This window comes from Gymnoscopelus braueri (genome assembly GCF_963280865.1).
Source record: "Gymnoscopelus braueri genome assembly, chromosome: 10".
NCBI classification, from domain to species: Eukaryota; Metazoa; Chordata; class Actinopteri; order Myctophiformes; family Myctophidae; genus Gymnoscopelus; species Gymnoscopelus braueri.
The window spans coordinates 12,383,372-12,404,424 of NC_137611.1; the positions used below are offsets into that span (position 1 = coordinate 12,383,372).

The 21,053-nt window shown below is 43.5% G+C and overlaps 2 protein-coding genes across 3 annotated transcripts in view; both read right to left on the reverse strand.

The window, feature by feature from the left end:
- Positions 1-21,053, reverse strand: part of ece2a (endothelin converting enzyme 2a) — a 165,200-nt gene that overhangs the window by 87,974 nt on the left and 56,173 nt on the right. For both annotated transcript variants that reach the window (XM_080439397.1, XM_080439398.1), the window contains exon 3: positions 7,800-8,089. In XM_080439397.1, the coding sequence (XP_080295523.1) occupies positions 7,800-8,089 (290 nt within the window). The remainder of the gene's footprint in view (positions 1-7,799; positions 8,090-21,053) is intronic.
- LOC308093164 (eukaryotic translation initiation factor 1b-like) lies at positions 1,311-2,093 on the reverse strand. The gene has a single exon (XM_080439400.1). The coding sequence runs from the start codon at positions 1,990-1,992 to the stop codon at positions 1,651-1,653; it is 342 nt and encodes a 113-aa protein (XP_080295526.1). The 5' UTR covers positions 1,993-2,093; the 3' UTR covers positions 1,311-1,650.

Sequence of the window (21,053 nt, forward strand, 5' to 3'; positions counted from 1 at the left end):
ACCACTTTGACCGACTGCGGCTTTAGCTTCAGTACCAGGTCGGCATAGCTGTGGGTGGGGCAGGCAAACTGCTTGAGGTTTACGCTGGCCGATGCCAGCACCTTACGATGACGACCCTTCTTTCGCTCACTTTCGATGACAAAGGTCCAGTCTTTATCCTCAAACTCATCTGAATCTGGGTCCTTGGACAATGTGACGGAGATCTCAACGTTCTCTGGCACCGGCCACACCACCATGCCTCTGTATGGGTTCGCGATGCCAGGCAGCCAACTGTGGGGCTCGGAGCACACGCGTCTGTTCCTCCGGGTCCACACCACCCTCACCTTGTCTGGTTGCCATTTACCGGTGCATTCCAACACCAGGTCCTGGTAGGACGCAATAAACTGGAACTTTGAGGCTTTCTTGGCAACTCGTAGTCTTTTCCAAACAGAAGTCATTGTTAAGTTCTGGAACAAAGCACACGATCCGACTGTCTCTCTCAACCAACTATGGGCTTGTGATGTCACAGAGTGATGCATGTATCATAACTCTGTCTCTCTGTCAACAATTAGCTTGTGATGTCATCATCTATCTCTCTCTCTCTCTCTCAACACAATGTGAGTGTATGATGTGCCAGAGTGATGTCAGAGTGATGTCAGAGAGATGCCAAAGAGCGTGTCATCATCAGTGACATCATCAGGGCTACATAATGCACTATAAGTATTTACAGTGCATTATGCAGTCCCCAACATAGCAACATGTAACATACATAAAACAGAGTATACAGAGTAATAGGTCAATAATCAGACACCATAAATAATACACATAAATTACAAAACAGGGTTACAAGCTATTAAAGACATTAAAGTATTTTTATACTCTAGAGGTTCAGGCCGCTATGCAGACCTGACACCTATGTCACATGAACTTGTCCCTTTCATGCCCATATATGGATATCTCTATCTGTCAGTCCTTATCCCTATTATGCTCATATATGGAGATCCCTGATGTCATCAATATATGCCCATACATGGGCATGCTGATATGCCCATATAGGGAGATCTCTGTATCTGTCAGTCGAACAGGGATCTCCATACTGTATATTGAGATCTCCATATATGGAGATCCCTGATGTCATGCCCATATATGGAGATATCTGTATCTGTCAGTCCTTGTCCCTTTTATGCCCATATATGGAGATCTCTGATGTCATCAGTATATGCCCATATATGGGCATGCTGATATGCCCATATGGATATCTGTATATATATTTTTTTCTTCTTTGGACTCAACTCGTTTTATTTAAACATGTAGTACAAAAAATGTACTGAGGGGAGGGAGGAATAAAATAAAATGGAGAGGAAGAGGGGTAGGGGTACATCATCATCATCATCACCACTCATCCCTGATGTGGTGTGGAGCTGTGTTAGCTTTAGTGGTGACAGTATGTGAGAGCAGGCATGCCCCCTGCTGGTCTAGGGGGGTATTGGTGTTACAGAGTCCCATCATGGAGGTCAGTCGTCATCAGCACATGATCCAAGAAGAGCTGGTAGGGCCGCTAGGAGGGGGAGGTGTACAGCATAGGGGAGGGAGTGGGGGAGGAGGGGAATGGGGTAAAGAAGTGATTCAGGACTGGAGGACGACTGAGATGGGGAGGGTTGCTGGAAGCTTCTAGAAGCCGTGGACTTTGAGCTGTTCCTCCTTGGCCAGGCCAGTGTCTGTGAGGAACGTGCAGATATTTTTGCGCTGGTCTCCCTGCAGTTGGATCACTTCACCATACTCTGGGTGTTCAATCACAGTCCCGTTACAGGCAAACTTCTTCTTGAAGGCCTTGACTAGTAGCTTCTTGTCATAGTCACCGGCGATGCCCTGGACGGTGGTGAGGGTCTTCCTACCGTTCCTCTGCTGGATTCTTATATGGATGTAGTCCTCTGTCACAGCTGGGAGGCGGTCATCACCATTAGTTGCATCAGCAAAGGGGTCAAAAGTTTGGAGGTTCTGGATAGCGGACATACGATAAGATTGGCTTTCCTTTCGGATAATAACTTTCGGTTATCGCGCGGTTTCAAACGGCTTTAACTGTTAATGTTTGTTTGACGGTTAACGCTTTGTTGGTTCAGTTGGCTGAGTCCTCATCCTTTTATGCGCATTGGGAAGTCATTATATGGTTATGGCTGAGTCATGGTGACATGAGCATGACGTCAGAGGTCCGCAGTGAAAGTATGGAGTACTATATATGGAGATCTCTGTATCTGTGTTTTTGTTTGTTTGTCTGCCTCCCTGTGTCCCTTTTATGCCCATATATGGAGATCTCTGTATCTGCCGGTCCTTGTCCCTTTTATGCCCATATATGGAGATCCCTGATGACATCAGTATATGCCAAGCCCCCAGAACCACAGTAGAACAGTGAAGCGGCCAAACCTGGTGGTCAAATCTGATATCGCAACACTTCCACATTTTGGATGTAAATCTGCCATTTGTGCGCCTGCTCACGACGCGTCACGACCCAATATTGCATAGACCCAATGGAACCAATATTGTACTTCCGGGTGCTTCAAAACGCCACTGAGCAACTCTCATTGAAATGAATAGCTGGGGGGCGGGGCAATCCGCCCCCTAGATATATTATAACTCTATGGCATATTCCCATACAGTATATGGACATGCCCATATATGGGCATATTGGTCGGATCAGCAGTTCTGGACAACAGGATCTCCACATAATGCGCATATCGGCGCAATACCCATTTTACCTATTGTCAGAGAACCTTTGAACCTGTCTGTCTGTCAGTCTGTGTCCCTTTTATGCCCATATATGGAGATTTCTGTTTCAGTCTGTCCTCGACCCTTTTATGCCTATGGAGAACCCTGATGTCATCAATATATGCCCATATATTGATGGGCATATGGGCATATCAATGTCAGAACACCTGGCTGCCAGTATTTGCTCACAATATTACAATATTATATTGTTGCTGTCGGCAGGAACCTCTTATCTCCATATTTTACGTGTTTTGTCCTGTGAATTAAAGCCATATACTTGATCATACAGCAGCATCACACAAAAGCATCAAAAGTAGCAGATCTGCAAGCTCTGAGCTTGTAGATCTGTTACTTTTGCTATTTTTGAATTTAAATCCTGAAAAGTAACAGTGTTGGACATAATATGAGGTTTCCAACCCGACAGAGAGGATATATTTTGTGCCGGGGCAGGTCTTGGCGTTCCTTACGTTCTCACACTGTGCAGGGAGCCACAAACACCGCTGGAGGTAAATGTATCTGCAGAAAACCATCCATTCATAGAATATTCACATTATTTTTGCTCCTTTCTTTGGCGGCATTTGCAAAGCAACTTTTCAGTGCCTCAAACTCCTTGGCACACAGATGGTTCTTCAACTCGTCTTGGCTCGTGGGCCCACGTGGCTGCAGCCACACACTTCCCATAAGCCGTGGCCTCTCCTGCACACTGTGCAAACAGCTCCGGGAATCGTCTCATTTTCTCGCGGCTGCGAGCCCAGACATTATTAGTCCCTAACATGGTGTTGGATGGATCTTTTTGCGCGGTAAGATAATAATTGATCTAATAGTCTATGTATAAACTTAAATAAAATCACACCCAGTGTGAAGTGGGCGGTGTGGTCATCACAGTGGTCATCACAGTGATGGAAGCTCACTTTTTTAAAAAAATGATTTTTTTTAAGTGCATAGTCCTATTTATAGGATATTAATTTCATCATGTGTCTCGCTAGCCAATCACAGTGCTGAATAGAGTCAGCCACTAGAGTCAGCCAATCACAGTACAGCTAGGGGGGTACTAATGCTAGGGGTGTACTAATTATGAGCCAATCACAGTACAGCGAAGGGTGTACTAAAGAGGTGTCCCAACCCCACTTATAGGGGCGGCTACACCGCCCAAAAATGTAATAATACTTTATCAGAGAACAGAGGAGACATTCTTCTTATGCCCTTACCCCTGTCAGCAACAAGGTTTGTACTGCCCTTCTACTGAGATCTGTGTATTGTCTGTCCCTTTTATGCCCATATATGGAGTTCTGTGTCAGCCACACCCAAATATGGAGTCCAGGCCAGTCTAGGATGTAAGTACTATGATGTCATAATGATGGGAACTCCACATATGGGGATTTGCGGATTTATGAACATTTATTGTACAAACTGACTTCCAACTTGGTCAGTCGGTTCTCCAGATAAGCATGAAATAAGGCCTTCAGGGTGATTAGACACAGAGGCGTCTTCATCACCCTGAAGGGGTTTATTTCTCAGTAATGACCCGCTCCCCATTGATTATCCTGCTTATTACACTGATACTTAATAAAGAAATCAATAAATTGGCCCAAAAGTAACAACAAAACGGAAAAAGGATTTCAGTGCTTGTGGTAAATTAAAGTAGGCTATAGTCCATACATGGGCAACTGGCGGCCCGGGGGCCACATGCGGCCTCCACCTTCACTTAATGCGGCCTGCAGGTTAATATCGGAATACTGACATGCAAACATGCCCCGCTTTAATTACTAACTAAATCTAAAGTCTATATTAGTAGTACTGTAGATGAATGACTAGTATTAAAATTCTAATGTCTTTTTTATGTCCAATGTATTTGTATTTAAGTTCATAAAGTTAACATTAGTATAACTAAATGCATTTGAAATTAAATACAAATTTCACTTTTCTGAATTCCATTTTTTTTTTTTTTGCAAAAATAGCAGATCTACAAGTTCAAAGTTTTGAGCATTTAGATCTGCTATTTTTGCTACTTTTGTGTGACATAGAATGGCCCGACAGTATATGCAACGTGGCCCTCTGGAGTGAGTGTGGAAATATAGCGGCCCTCTCCATCATCAAAGTTGCCCACCCTGTTGCCCACCCCTGCTATAGTAGTCCATTAATTTATGCCAGGTGCGTCCAGCGCCTCGGAAAACAACGGGAAGTGTTGATAGAATAGAATCAATATTCAGTTACTGCTTTGTCTATTTCTCACTTCAAATGCTTTCAAAAACATTCTTGAGTGCAACGTCTACCAGTAAATGACGCTGTGTGTTTGTTTTCATAGCTGCCATGTTGGATACGGCACAAAATCAAGCAACGCATATTGATATGAGCAGGTGCTCTGAGTCTTTGATTAGACAGCGGTCTGTTATTGAGTTCAGCGGCCATTATTAAAAAATAACAATGACCGATGAATTCAATGATTGACCAGATCAGAATCCAGTGGTGGAAAAAGTAGGCTACTCAATTGTTTTAGTTAAAGACGGGGTGCCGTGATTTTCAGTGATTTTTCCAGCCCCTAAAACATGATCATCAGGCATTATGGTTATACTAGGAGGAAGATTTTTTTCAAAAAAGTGTACAGAAAGTGTTAAAATTATGTTTTAATGTGGACACGCCTCCAGTTCATTAAGTATACCTGGTTCTCACCTTAGCACCTCCCACCTGAACCAGTCCCTCCGCCTCCTGTCCTAGTCCCTCCTCCTCCTCATGCACACACCTGTTGTGTTATGATAATGAGGGGGAGGGTATATTTCTACTGCGTCATTAAAGCGCTGTTTTTCTATTGGCACGTTTAACCCTCAAGGTTTCAGCCTCCAGGAAGAAACTCAAAATAGTCAGAGAAGACCTAAAACATCATAAAAACACCACCAGGGGGCTTAATGAAGTTCTATCAACCTCATAGACACATGTAACAGAAAAAGTGCAAAACCATGGCACCACCTCTTTAAGTAAAAGTATCAATACTGCAATGTAGAAGTACTCCGTTACAAGTAAAAGTCCGGAATTCAAAATGTACTTGATAAAAAGTGCAAAAGTATCGGCATCAAAATGTACTTAAAGTACCAAAAGTAAAAGTACACATTATGCAGAATGTCTCATTTCACAAGTTTTCAGATGTATAAAATGTCTACAAATCTATTGAAAATAGCAGATCTATAAGCTCACAATGCGTCGCATCGCGACGCATTGTGAGCTTGTAGATTGGCTATTTTCAAATGGCCAAAATGTATAAAGGGCTGAAATGATTAATGTGTGTTTTGTAATGATAATCAAAATCTACAAAGTAACTAGTAACTAGTAACAGTAATATTATACTTTTACTCCACTACAATTATTTGAAGACTTTAGTCTTCAAATAATTGTAGTGGAGTAAAAGTATAATATTTGCCTCTGAGATGTAGTGGTGTACTGCAGTAAAGTAAAAGTACCTCAAATTTGTACTTAATCACAGTACTTGAGCACATGTACTGTTACTTTACACCATGCCGTGTAATAATAAAAAGTAATTTTCCCTGCTCCGAGTAACCCACTCCATTTGGGGCAGAGAGGTCAAGCCTGGCTAATTGTCAGAATGCTGTCATTGTCACATCGAGACACTAGCGGTATTGTAAGTGCTGTTGTAGCCAACAGCTCAAATGGTACTTGATGCTGAAGGGCAATAGAGATGATGTGTAGCTGTGAAGGAGGTGATGCATCTCATGATGATACCTGTGTGAAACGGTGGAGTCATTCACAGATAAACTCCCACTACAACATTCTTTTCATGTGAATAGAGGTACTTCTACGCATCGCATAGTGACGAGTTCAATATAATTGAGCCCTGACAGCGGGAGGCCGTGTGCGTTAGACGAGCATTAGTCTCGCGTAGCCAGACAACTATTCCACAATCTCCGAATGCTATGTAGAGTCTGGAACTACACCTCCCGAAATCCGAGAGAGGAAACTGGCACTTCCATTCACGAAAATATATCAAAAAATATCTTTGCATTAAATGTTTTTACTTCCATTTCTACTAAGCACCAAGCTAAATATACTTAGATGATTTTGATTTATATTAGGATACATTTGCGCGACTGTAAAGACGAAACGGAAGTGGGGAGGAGGCTTCACATCCGGTTTATATTTTAATCATGATCAGAGCCTCCGAGTCCCAGACTGTATGACCGGAAACATTTGAAAATTGTGGGAGGCAATGGTCTGGCCACGCGAGACTAGACGAGCATGAACGCACGTGGGAGCCACAGAAGGAGGGAGCTTGTAGATCTTCTATTTTCAGTGTGCAACACCGCACTAAACTAAGCATAATCAAGCCTTTACTGGAGATGGGAAGTACGGCACGGATTTATACACAGAGAGGGTAGCCTGGGATCAATAAAATGTTTGGGTTTCTGATCCGGTCAGGCGGCCGGAACCCGCACAAGCCGGAACCACGGGTTGCCTGTGCATCACCACAAAAGAATTCCCCGCGATCAAGGGCATTTCAATTTTAGGGCCTACCCAATAAAACCCTTGATGCGCCGTAGTTTAGCTTGTACAAACAGTTTGTTTGGTAAATCCATCCTTTATTCCAACTCATAGCGACCGGCGAGACTAAACTAGTAGTTATCCTCGATTTAGCATTTAAATGCTAACCGGGGGTAAAAGTACAAAACAAAGCAACGCAGAAAAAATGAAACCCGCACACCCGGTATCACAGGTTTTTTTTTTCACACGGGCCATTTAATAACCAGGCTTTCCTCCATGGTGGAAAGTCTGGCCGACATGGTTACAGAGAGGGTAATTCTTTCAACATAAAATGATGCATTGAAGTTCAGGAGCGTCTGGAAAAGAAAATTCTCTTGAATGCTGCCTTCAGGTATGGCATGGAAAGGGGGGCATTTGCATTTCTTTCACCATAGTAAATGCTGAAATTCATGGTCAGGTAGAGGACACTTTTTACAGACGGGGTAAATGGGCAGGGGCTCGAGCCCCCTTTGATGTCTACGGTGTTGCACGTGCCTGAAACCCCCCCCCCCCCCCTTCAATCATCATACCTCCTTTAACGTCTGGTGAATGAGACAGGCGGTGGGCGGGGACACCTTCCAGGGGTCCTTCTCGTCCACCAGCAGCGCGTCCAGCGTGGCCTTCTCCAGGACCACGTCGAAGGCGGCGTCGGGGAAGGAGAGCTGGCGCATGTCCATCCGGTGCCAGCTCATGCCCGGGCAGCGGGCGGCGTCGTGCCTGGCGCCCATGGTCTCGATGCACACCGAGGAGTAGTCGATGTTGGTGATGGAGTGGTAGCCCGCGCCGTACATCTCACCGCTCATCGTGCTGTTGCCACAACCTGGAGGGAGACGAGAGGAGGAGAGGAGAAGGGGAGGAGGGGAGGAGGGGAGGAGAGTAGGGGAGAGGAGGAGAGGAGAGTGTGAATACATTGAGTCAAACTTTCAACGTGATTGATCAATCCCCCCATTTCTGAATGACTAAAACCAGCACGGATCAATATAGTCCCAACAACCTGATTAACCCATTGTATCCGGGAAACGCATTCACGTCATCATTTTAGATTTCTTCGGCAATAGAAAAATAGCAGATCTACAAGCTCATAGCTATGAGCTTGTAGATCTGCTATTTTTAAAAAAAATCGTGAAAATGTGTGCAAATCTTTTGAGTACATATTTTTTAAAGCGAACATTTGTAAAATATTTTCTTCCAGGTGCCGCGTTATGAGCTTGTATATCTGCTATTTTTGAATAGCCCAAAGAAATCTACAATGACAGAGATGCGTTCCCGCCGGATTGAACGGGTTAAAGCACCCCAAGAGATCCATGACGACAGGGACGGTGATCAATGCCCCCCCCCCCCCCCCCTGTGATTGAGGTGACACACAACAACACACAGTACGAGACCGTGACGGTCCATCAGGGTCTACTGTTATTGATTCACTATAAATGGCTCTGATACACACACACACACACACACACGCATGTGCGCGCACGCAAACACACACGCACACACACACACACAGATCCGCTTTGAGTTTAGGAAGAAGGAGGGCTGACGGGGAACCTCCTGGCCTGGTGGATCACCTCGGGGAGTCATAAACTCAAACCACAAACAGGACTCCCTCTTTCTTTGGCGTGTCGTCCCAGGTGGCGCATAAAACCCTAACCTTTAACTTCACAAAATCTATACCTAAACCTAACCCCAAAAAAAAAATATCACTTTTTTTATATCAATTATAAGTCACCCGCATGGAGACTTGGATTCATGGATATTTTTTTTGTTTTTGTCGCATTCCTACGCCAATAATTTGATGACCATCGGGACCGGTAGGCAGCGGTTCCGGTAGGAGACACAAAGGAGACTCTTTGTGTCTCCTACCGGAACCGCTGCCGATCTTCAAATTATCTGCTGAACTCCCCGTGTCTCCTAGGGTAGGTACCCTCACAAAAACATGCAGTAATCCTGGTCTCTATACTGCCTCCCCCTGGTCAGCTGGGGCGCCTGATGGAGGGGAAAGGAACTGGTTGGAATAACGGTTTCCTTCCACGCGCTACGTTCCTACCGGGGAAACTCCCCCCTGTCGGGTGATAAGAAGCGGCTTGCTAGCTCTCATGCATTGAGGGAGGCATGAGCTCGGCTCTAGGCTCTCCCTAGGCTGGCAGAGGGAGTGTAGCGCCCAGGATTACTTAGACAATTGGCACCGGGTGAAAAAAAACTGGGTTACAAAATCGTGGGATAAAAATGTTGATTAAAAAAAAATCTGCTGAAATAAAATGTAGTACTTTTTCCAACACTGAAAAATACTGGTTTTGGATTGCAGAGGTATACTGCAATGCTGTGGGATGCTGAATGGCAGAGCATAGAGGAGACTTGGTTAGCTTCTTGCACGGTGGTAAAAGACGTGATCTTTTCAGCGCGGCTCGTGTCTTGTGGGTCAGATGACTCATAGACTGTAGGGGATGGAGGAGAGAGAGGGAGGTGTGGGTGGACTGGAGGGAGATGTGGAGGAGAGGAGGCAGGAGACAAGATGTAAAGACAGAAAAAAAGGAGGAGGAGGAGGAGGTAGAGGAGATCTGGATGAAGAACAGGTGTCGACGGATTGATCCCGTCTCAGAGAGAGAGAGAGAGAAAACAAAAACAAACGTGGAAGAGATGCGTGTGAGCTTAGAGGAGCTGTGTGTGTGCGTGTGTGTGTGTGCGTGCGTGCGTGTTTAATTGCATGCATCTCTGTGTGCATGTGTGTGTGTGTAAGATGTTATTCATTTGTTTCTCAAACACAATCTGACTAAATAGGATCAGATGGGATTTGTGTGTTTAAACACCGTCGACCTACAGTATCTGCACTGGTTGTCGTGGCAACGACGCTTGGCTTGTTGCAGAGCATGTTGTCTATCAGCTCATAAAACTCTGCCCTGCTTTTGTCGGAAAATCTGAATGGAAGGGGGGACATTTTTAATTAAATGAAATAAAAATACAAACGAGGCTTTCCCCCCTAAAAAAAATATGTTTTTACAAAAGTACCAAAAACTAAGTAAAATCCTAGAGAAAATGTCCTACGTAATCGTACGTAATCCTAGTATTTGACAACTTTGGCAAGTATTTGACAGCTTAAGCTTCAAAAAGCTCACATTGGGACACCTTTTGAGCATGTAGATCAGATACTTTCACTGTTTTTGAAGCTTTTTGACACATTTTGTCTATGATGACCACTGACCAGTGGTGGAAAGTAACATTTACAATTTTGAAGTTTTTTTTTCTTTTTTTTTCTGGAGTATTTCCAATTTTCAGTACTTACTTCTACTCCACTACATCTCAGAGGCAAATATACTTTTACTCCGCTACAATTATTTGAAAACTTAGTTACTAGTTACTTTGTAGATTTTGATAATTTTTTACAAAAAACCCATTAACCACTTCAGCCCTACGTACATTTCGGCCATTTGAAAATAGCCGATCTACAAGCTCACAATGCGTTGCGATGCGACGCATTGTGAGCTTGTAGATCTGCTCTTTTCAAACGTTTTTTACATTTGAAAACTTGTGAAATGGGAAATTCTGCATAATGACTTCTTTCTCATTTTGATACTTTAGGTACATTTTGATACCAATACTATTGTACTTTTACTCAAGTACATTTTTAATTCCGGACTTTTCCTTGTAACAGAGAATTTCTACATTGCAGGAAGGATACTTTTACTTAAGTAAAACATTTGAGTACTTCTTCCACCACTGTCACTGATGACATGCCTGAAATAGGGACACCAGGTTGAAAGTGATTATCTTTATTGATCTCACCAGACAAATACCCTTTATTACAATAAAAAAAACACAAATTAAAACTAAAATGAAAATGAAAATGTCTCATTGATTGCGTCAGTCTTGCCCAAACGTGGAGGGACGGCGGCATGATCTGAGATATGTGAAAAATATTCACTCAGCAAAAAATATTCTATAATTGCTTCTTTGGCCTATTGCCAGCGTGCACATTAACTTTGGTGGTTTGCGATATTAGCCATGGACTGCACGCGCACACACGCACACACACACACACTCTTTCTCTCTCTGGGAATATTTTCCTCTGGCACTGCACCATGACCTTGTGAAAGCCCTGGCTGTGAGATAGGTCTTGATATAATGCTCTTGTTCCCGTACAATCCTTCAAGCTTAGCCTGAGGCGTCCCCCACAGTGCTATACTGTAGCAGACACATCATTTCTCTATTTCTTCTTAGTCTGAACGTTACCCCTCACGTCTTAACAGGTTGGGTAAAGATCTCACTCGTTCCCACTGGATCTGATGTCATTGTTACATGTCTTGTCGCAAGCAGTGGCGGCTAGTACAGAACCTGTCTTAATGTCTTAAATCTGGATGGGACCGATACTGATTCTGATGAGTATTTCAAGTGTAGATGTTGTGATGACTGCTAGTTCTCAAAGTGGGTCCTTGGGGGGGTTCCAGGGGGGTCCCCAGCAAAAGTTGTTAGCATAGCATCACAATCGTTTTAGGAGAAAATGGACTGCCGACAATCAGTTAACATGGCCTGTTCTCGTCGGCTACTATTTTCACCGTCAGGAGAGTCAATGCATTCTCCTCTGAGACTAGCAGCGTCTCCTGAACCATATGCAGTGGTGTAAAAACAGATATTTTACTTAAGTAAAAGTATCAATACTGCAATATAGAAATACTCTGTTACAAGTAAAAGTTCGGAATTCAAAATGTACATGAGTAAAATAAAAAAAGGATTGGCATCAAAATGTACTTATAAAGTACCAAAAGTAAAAGTACTAAAATGTTTGAAAATAGCAGATCTACAAGCTCACAACGCGTTGCGCTGCGACGTGTTGTGAGCTTGTAGATCGGCTATTTTCAAATAGCCTCGGTATAAAATAGCGCTAAAGTGGTTAATGTATGTTTAATAATATCATAATTTGTATATGAAAAGTAACTAGTAACTAAAGTTTTCAAATAATTGTAGTGGAGTAAAAGTACAATATTTTCCTCTGAGATGTAGTGGAGTAGAAGTAAAAGTATTGGAAATTTGAAATACTCAAGTAAAGTACAATTACCAAAAGAAATTACTTAAGTACAGTACTTAAGTAAATGTACAGTACTTTACACCACTGACCATATGCCACTCATTCCCAGCACATTCACTCCAGCTACTGCAGACAGGGTACGGCGGCACACAGCCTCGCCCAGACATACCCTCCCAGACATACACCTATACAGACAGTTCATGCAGGTGTCGAGAACAAAGGTCTATGAGCTTTCTCGTGGCAAAGACGCTCAGCCACGTTCCAATGACTATGCTGCTAAGATGTTCTTGTTGATTGTGGACTTTGTGACATACACAAGATGGGCTAGAACTGTGAGCTGGAAGGGAGGTGATGTCAAACAGGCTCTGCCAGATAACGTGCTCATTGAGCTGAAGAAACATGTGATCTCGGTTCAAAGGGTTGGAAAAGAGTTTGCGATCGAATTAATGACATATTGAGAATTCCAAGAATCACAGATATAAGGCTTAAAGGGATACTTCACTTTAGGGCCGGGGACACATTTTAAAAAAATATTAAAAATAAATGAAAAAAGTTATGGAAAATTCATGGCCCCCTCACGCATTAGAGTGTCCTACTAATGTGTGAGGGGGCCATGAATTTTCCATAACTTTTTTCATTTATTTTTAATATTTTTTTTAAATGTGTCCCCGGCCCGAAAGTGAAGTATCCCTTTAATGGGAATTACTGTGGTCACTATTAGTAATTATTAGTTAGGTTAAATGGGCTATTCTCTGCTTCTCTGCAATCGTTTCTGTCCCAAATTCCTTTTTCATGACAACTGATACTGCATAGTTTGAATTGTTGATTCTGTTGTTTTCTTATTTTGTACATATGTGAGGAGGGACAGAATATGCTTTTATCCCCTTTTTTTATCCTCTTTTCTGTTAGTAACCTTATGTCTGCAACTCCTTTCCTATATCAGTATGTTGCTACGAGCTGCTACCCTTTTTTTGTTTTTTGTTTACAGTTTCAATGTTTATCATTACTATTACCAGCTTGCTTACTGTACATGTAACATGTTTTTGTTTGTTACATGTTTATTCTGCCCTATGTTTTTAACTGGTGTAATTCTACATTTTGTTGCAAAATAAAATGTCAAACTGATTCTGACTTGAAGGAAAGGCCATGGGGGTCACCAAAATCAGTAGTGTTGATCCTAGAATCTGCCTTATTAGATCATGGGATATCTTGTGTGAAAAGGAGTCTCTTGATCATCCTGACTGCTTGCGGGGGGAAAGCTACTCGGCATTCTGCTCGATTTGGCACAGATGCTCCTGTACCTCCTTCCAGACAGACAGCAGGAGGAGGAGGGTAAACAAGAAAGGTGGTGGAGGACCCTGATGATGCAGGAGGCTCTGCAATGAGGTCTGTGTTGAAGTCTCAATAAATGAGTCTCTGAGACGCATTCTCTTAACCAATTAAGTCCTGTATGCATTGTCGGACATCGAATAGTGAAAATAGCCGATCTACAAGCTCACAAGCTAGTACTATAGAACGCAATTTTTTTTTAAACAATTTTGAAGATGAAAACATTTGGGGGATCATTTATTCGTTTTTTTGTCCAGAATTTTTGTTGTTGAAAATGTTCCTGACATGCTCAAAATAGAGATGCCAGGTGCATAGAAAATTCCCATGACAATCCAGCCGGTAGTTTAGAAATATTTTAGTTTGGTACCAAAGTGTTTGATAGCCCATTAAGACCGGGAACGCATCTGTGTCATTTTAAGATTTCTTTGGCTATTCAAAAATAGAAGATATACAAGCTCATAGCGCACAGAGTGCCGCGCTATGAGCTTGTAGATCTGTTATTTTATGAAAAATAAATGGTGAAAATATGTGCAAATCTTTGAATATATATATACATTTGTAACTCAAATCTTTGCTTCTGGGGGTACCTGGAACAAAATATTTTGAGATGGGGGGGGGGGGGTGGGTCCGTGGACAAATACATATCATTTTGGGGGTCCTTGACCTTTGAGAACCACTGATATTATAGCAAAAAAAAATTATGAAATGAATTTTTCCCCAAAAACTGTTAAGATTTAGAAGACATTTGTAGAATCCCCAGAAGCGAAGATTTGAGTTAAAAATGTTCGCTTTAAAAATATTTATATTCAAAGATTTGCACAAAGTTTCACGATAAAAAAAAAAATGCCCAAAGTATAAAATAATGGTTATAGCAACAAAAAAAAAATCAACAATGGCACAGTAGTAGGCTATGCGTTCCCGGATTGAATGGGATAGACGGATAGAAGGACTGACCGTCCGTCCGTCCCAGAGTTGAGGGAAGGACAGTTCAGGGTGTTTGTGCTCTCTGCTGCCATGTGGAACTAACTGTTCCACTGACACCAGGTGTGGACCGTTAAGACAGCTGGTACCTCTGGCCAGATGCTTCCAGGCTCGTTATCTTTACTGCTCTCTTCCCCAGTCCTGTAGCGCTGTATACTACTGCACTGGAGCTCAAAGTGGGGTCCCGGGGACCCCCACAGGGGTCCTTGAGAGGGTTCCTGGGGGAACCCCAGTTATAGTAAATCATTGCAGTCTGGCAGAAACCTCTTATCTTATTTTAACGTTTTGTGTTTTTACTTGATCACACTGTACAGCGTCACACTAAAGTATCAAAAGATCCACGAGCTTGAGCTTGTAGATCTGCTACTTTAGCTGTTTTTGAATTTGAATCCTGAAAAGTAAAAGTTTTGGACATACAGGTATGAGGTTTCCCACCCGACAGAGACAAAAGGATTGATAGTTAGCAATGATTGCGCTGTTTCCTGATAATTGAATGACCAGCACGAATGTTACACAAAAATCTGCGACCGACGCCTTGCAGTCTGTGTTGATTGCGTAATCATTCTATTCAATGGGTCTCCACGTTTGGTCAGCTCAGGCTGACGGTATTATTACCGGCCTCGTTTTTTTTTACATTCATTTGCCGCACCTGTGCCGACATGGCAGAGATTGAGAGACGACAGAGAGGTTGCCCTTTAGTAGGCTACGGTCGTGGAAGTATTCACATTATGTTTGCATTTATGGACGAAAGTAGGAGAACATCAACGCAAATCAGCCTTGGTGAAGCCCGGCACAGCTCCACAACCCTGGTGGTCACTCCGGTATAGGCTGAACTCTTGATTTTATGTTCAACAATCTTCCTCGCAGAGGGGTTTTAATCGTCGGTGACGCAAAAGTAATCTAACAAGTTACTTTTCTCAGAAGGTAATCCTGTATCGTAACGGAAGACTTTTTAATGGTAGTAATCCTGTGACGTAACGAGTTACTTTTAAAAGTAACGTTAACCGACACTGCATGTAGCCCACAACCACCACCTTCAGAAGTGAAGATGCTAAGAAGATACTCGTAACCTTTCCACCCAAACAATAGCGGTACATTCAGTGGGCAGGTTCATTCAGAAATCTGCACGTCAAGTGAAGAACGGAGGACAGTTGACTTAACTCACAAAAACACATTGAACATCCTGTTCAACCTTCATGTAACTTCACGTGCGTACTGCGTGTATGCTCGTTCACCGGCTGTGTTAACCCATTGAGACCTGAAGCCGATTCTACATGTCTCTTAAATCTCAACAGTTTTCTGAAAAACGTTTGTTTCTATATCAGTGGTGCTCAATCTTTTTCATGTCAAGGACCCCCAAAATTATATGTATTTGGCCGCGGACCCCCATCAAAATATTTTGTTCCAGGGACCCCAAGAAGCAAAGATTTGAGTAAAAAATGTTCGCTTTAAAAATATATATATTCATAAGATTTGCACACATTTTCATGATTTTTCAAAAATAGCAGATATACAAGCTCATAGCGCGGCACAGAGTGCCGCGCTATGAGCTTGTATATCTGCTATTTTTGAATAGCCCAAAGTGTAAAATAATGCTTTTTAGCTCAAATCTAAAAATGAGACAGTTACAGGTCTTAATGGGTTAAGTTACATAAGTGACGAATGTACCACTATTGTTGAAGGCTGCTAATTTGTGTTTAAAAAAATGCAAGTAAAGAATAAAGCACTTTTAAATTGAGGGACTGTAGGCTATTTACTGGATGTAATCACGGGTAACGGGGCGGACAACGGGTCCATTATTTGACGGGCGGGGCGGGTCTGGTTTGTATTTTGATATAATCACGGGAGACGGGTCGGTCCACGGCTCTGATTATTGACGGGCGGGGCGGGTGCGGGTTGTCAAAATTGGACCCCTGCCGGGCTCCGGTCCAAGATCCGAGTAGTTCTTCCAGCGCCGCATTCGACTGTCTGAAGTTAGTGATGTGTAGACAGAGGTTCAGCTGACCTCATTTATCAGACAACAGTGGATCAGACGACTGGGCAGATAACACGGGATGATTGGCTGAAACGCAGTCCAGACTGACACTGTCTGTTCTCTTTGTCATGGTTGGTGCTTAATACACACTGACACGCATGCAACACGCACGCACACACAGGTTTGTCTTTCTATACCTGTGAGGACATCAACATTTTACGACAGCATATGAAAAAAGCTGAAAATAGCTAAACAAAATTGCAGATCTACGTGCTTGTAGATCAGTTATTTTTCGGTGTGTGACAGCGCCGCACAACTAGGTAGAAATAGGGAAAACCCCAGAACCCCTAAACCGAACCTCTAAATTGTCTAATCCTTACCCTAAACCCAACCTATTTCTCATATACTTGTGGGGACATTTAGTCCTCACAAGTACAGCAATACACACACACACACACACACACACACACACACACACACACACACACACACACACACACACACACACACACACACACACACACACACACACACACACACACACACACACACACACACACACACACACACACACACTCGCTCCAGACATGACCCAATCACTCACAGTCAGAAGTCATCAGTCACAGCCTGCACACACAACTGCATCAGAGGCGGTGTGTGACGGTTGTGTGTATGCGTGCGTGCGTGTGTGTGTGTGCGTGCGTGTGTGTGTGTGTGTGTGTGTGTATCAGAGGCGGTGTAACGATCGTTGGCCAGCATCCAGCTGGAAGAAAAAACACTTTACAGAGATTCACATCACAAAGGGGGGGGGGGGGCTTTTGTTTTGTTTTGGTTTTATCTCCCAGAACTCCTAAATTATGCAAACAGCTAAATAAAGCCTGTCTCGTTGAAGTGGGGCGGTTTGATTGAATGTATTGACACAGATGACAAGAGGACAAGAGGGCCACATATCTGCCTCTACTGTCTGTCTGTAGAGGCACGCACGCACGCACGCACACACGCACGCACACACGCACGCGCACACGAACGCGCACGCACACACAGTTCTTTTATCCGTTGACATTTCTAGGCGCCGTTGAACTTTTGTGGGGCGTTGTTATGGCAGCAGCCAGCCCCCCCCCCCCCCCCCAACATCTTTTCCGGAGGCTAAAGTGTTGTCTTGAATCCACACGTGAACATCATGTTGTCATTACAGCGAGCATCATGTCCCAAACGCATCCCATGGGAAGGGGATTGATGCCACGCGTGACTCCCGAAAATAGACGATCTGCAGGCTTTGCAGATCGGCTATTTTGTGAGCTTGCAGATCGGCTATTTTCGGCTCGCAGGGGACCGCCAACCAAATATAGATCGGGGCATGACATCATGGAGTTTCCGCTGCCTGGCTTATACATCGCATTCAGAGATGGTGGGGGCTTTGATATTTCACACCATCCACTTGGGGGTGTTCCTCCATCGACACCACCACCACCCACTCCACCACCACTCGCTGCAACCCTGAGCTCCTGGCCATAGAAGGAGTCTGGGGGAGACGGATGTTGCACGTGTGGGGGGGTTGGAGGTCACTGGATAACGGTCAAGTTCACAGCCGGTCGAGTCACTTGTGAAATGCTTGTGGTATTTCCTGTGTTTGGTGTGTGTGTGTGTGTGTGTGTGTGTGTGTGTGTGTGTGTGTGTGTGTGTGTGTTAGGGCCGTGAGAACACTTGAAAGCGCTACTGATTCAAGTGTCACTGACTAGGGCTGTCACGATTACAAATTTAAGTTGACGATTAATTATCACTCAAATAATTGCAATTAACGATTTAATTGTGTTTCTGTCGAAAATGAATGGAACATTATGAATAAATATTACATTTCTGTTTGACTTTTTAGCTTTCGGAAACAAAAGTTGCACAGGGCAGATATGACAAATAACACATATTTAATTACTTTATACTTAAAAATAAACATTAGTAGTGGAAATAGCCAATCTATAAGCTCAAAACGTATAGATGAGCTTATAGATCTGCTATTTCCAAATGTTTTTCTTCTTTTTAAATACATGACATTTCTTAACATTCATTATGACGATTATGCAAAAATAATTGTGATTATATTATATCTTGTAAACAAAGGCTGTGTTTGTTTCATAACGCTTGTAGTGTGTCAGGTGCTTTAGCACAGTGTGCCCCCCCCCCCCTTTATGGCTGAGAATTAGAGGGTAGCACGGGGTCTAAGAAATTTGACCCGGACCGGAACTAACCCGCGGATAATTGGACCGGTCCGAACGGACCCCGAGAACATTTCTAAATGACTGGATCCGGTCCGAAACGGACCCGTGGATAATTCAAATTAGACCCGTAATGGACCCGATGCTCATTTAGCATCGGGTTCATTCTTTTCACCGTGGCATTCAGACTAGCCGTGTGTGAGTTACTTGCAGCAGTAGAGTATTTCTATATTGCAGTATTGATACTTTTACTTAAGTAATAAATGTGAGTACTTCTTCCACCACACTCCACGGCCAGGTCTGTCCTACACTGTGGTTTAGAGGGTGTATCAGGTCAGGTACTGTGTGCCACCCTGTTGTGCCAGACCACAACGGGGGCATCAACTCCATGTTAGGGCAACTGGCCGACTAGTTTGACTCTACGCACGCACACGTACACGTACACGTACACGCACACACATTTGAATTTTATTTGGATCTGCAAATACACGCACACGCACACACACACACACACACACACACACACACACACAAGAATAACAGTGGACACATTACACATGACAGACTGATGGGCGCTTGTAGCAGTCTGTTTGTGTCTATCTCTTGCAGTGGTATGATACTCTTAAGACCAGGATTCAAAATGTCCATCTCTCTCTCTATTTCTCTCTCTCACACACACACACACCGCACACGCACACCGCACACGCACACCGCACACGCACACCCTCAGGAGGTGAGGTGACATGACACCTCTAACTTTAGTTTGCCGTTCTGCTGCTGCTGTGGGTTAATCCAGTTAGGATGTTGTTGCTTTCTGGATATATCAGGAGAGTCCGAGACGAGCTGGTCGCTTCCAGCTGGAGGAAAATCAATTAAGAACTGGACACGCAACGCTATGGACGCACGCACCAGGAACCCCCTGCATATCTCAGTCCTGATAAATAATGTATCACTGACTTAACAGACAGCAACAATTGCTGTGGGGAGATGGGGGGGGGGGCAGTGATAACTACTGCCCAAATCTTTAAATATAACTCAAATCTTTGCTTCTGGAGGGGTCCCTGGAACAAAATATTTTACAAATATTCGCTTTAAACAATATATATTCAAAGATTTGCACACATTTTCACGATAAAAAAAAAAAGTAGCAGATCTACAAGCTCGTAGCGCGGCACTCGGTGCCGCACTACGAGCTTGTATATCTGCTATCTTTGAATAGCCAAAGACATCTAAAATGACACAGATGCGGGGGTGGGGGCAGTGATAACTACTGCCCTAAAGCAGTGCTTCTCAAAGCGAGGTGTGGTGGGGGTCCTTGAGGGGGTTCCAGGGGGTCCCCCAAGAAAAATGAGTTAATATAGCATCAACATCTATTTGACCACTGTAAACCTACATAAGCTGGCTATTTGAAACATCCGATCTACAAGCTTATAGATCGGCTATTTTCAAAGAATCTTGAAAGAGAAAATTAATATTTTTGAAACATTTTAACAACACACATAGTATCTTGTATGGGGGATCCCCTGCTGGCACAAAATATTTTCTGATGGGGGTTCGGCCCGCGGCCAAAGACATGGAAAAAGTCTGAGGTTAGCCTAGTGATCGATTTATACTTCACCGTACAAAGGTGTCACGCGCGTAAAACCGTGTTGTGAGCTTTGGAGTTCAATTATTTTTGAACTCCAAAGGCCGGGCTACCCCCCCTCTTACATCCCACGCCAGGCATTGTTTCCAAAGGGCTGTCCCTGCTGACACAGGCTCTGTGTGTGTGTGTGTGTGTGTGTGTGTGTGTGTGTGTGTGTGTGTGTTTCCGTGGGTGAGGTGTCACATGACGAGGTGTCATTCTTGCCGGTTGTCACGACAATTATAGTCGGCGGTCTGTCGTCAAGGACACTGCCCCCGATCTGTATCTGTGACATCAGGCGGTGCCCTCCCTAACCCCTGACCTTTACGCGCACACACGCACACGCACACTCACACACACACGCACTGTTGCTATACATGCAGGCAAACATGCTGTATCTGGGCTTTCTTAACACAGTGGTTCTAAAACTTTTTGGTACTGTAGCACTTGCTATGCATCCTAATGCGTTATACACATAGGATGCATAGCAAGTGCTACCAACTTTTTCAAGTCAAGTACATTTATATATTTGGCCACGGACCCCCATCTGCAAACGTTTTGTGCCAGGGACCCCCAGAAGAGAAGATTTATGTTTTTTTTTCTTTTTTTTTAATCTAAATTATTAAATATGTTCCAAACATTTTTGAT

Excerpts from the sequence above, each read along its gene's own strand:
- LOC308093164 (XM_080439400.1), bottom strand. The coding sequence starts at position 1,992 with ATGTCCGCTATCCAGAACCTCCAAACTTTTGACCCCTTTGCTGATGCA.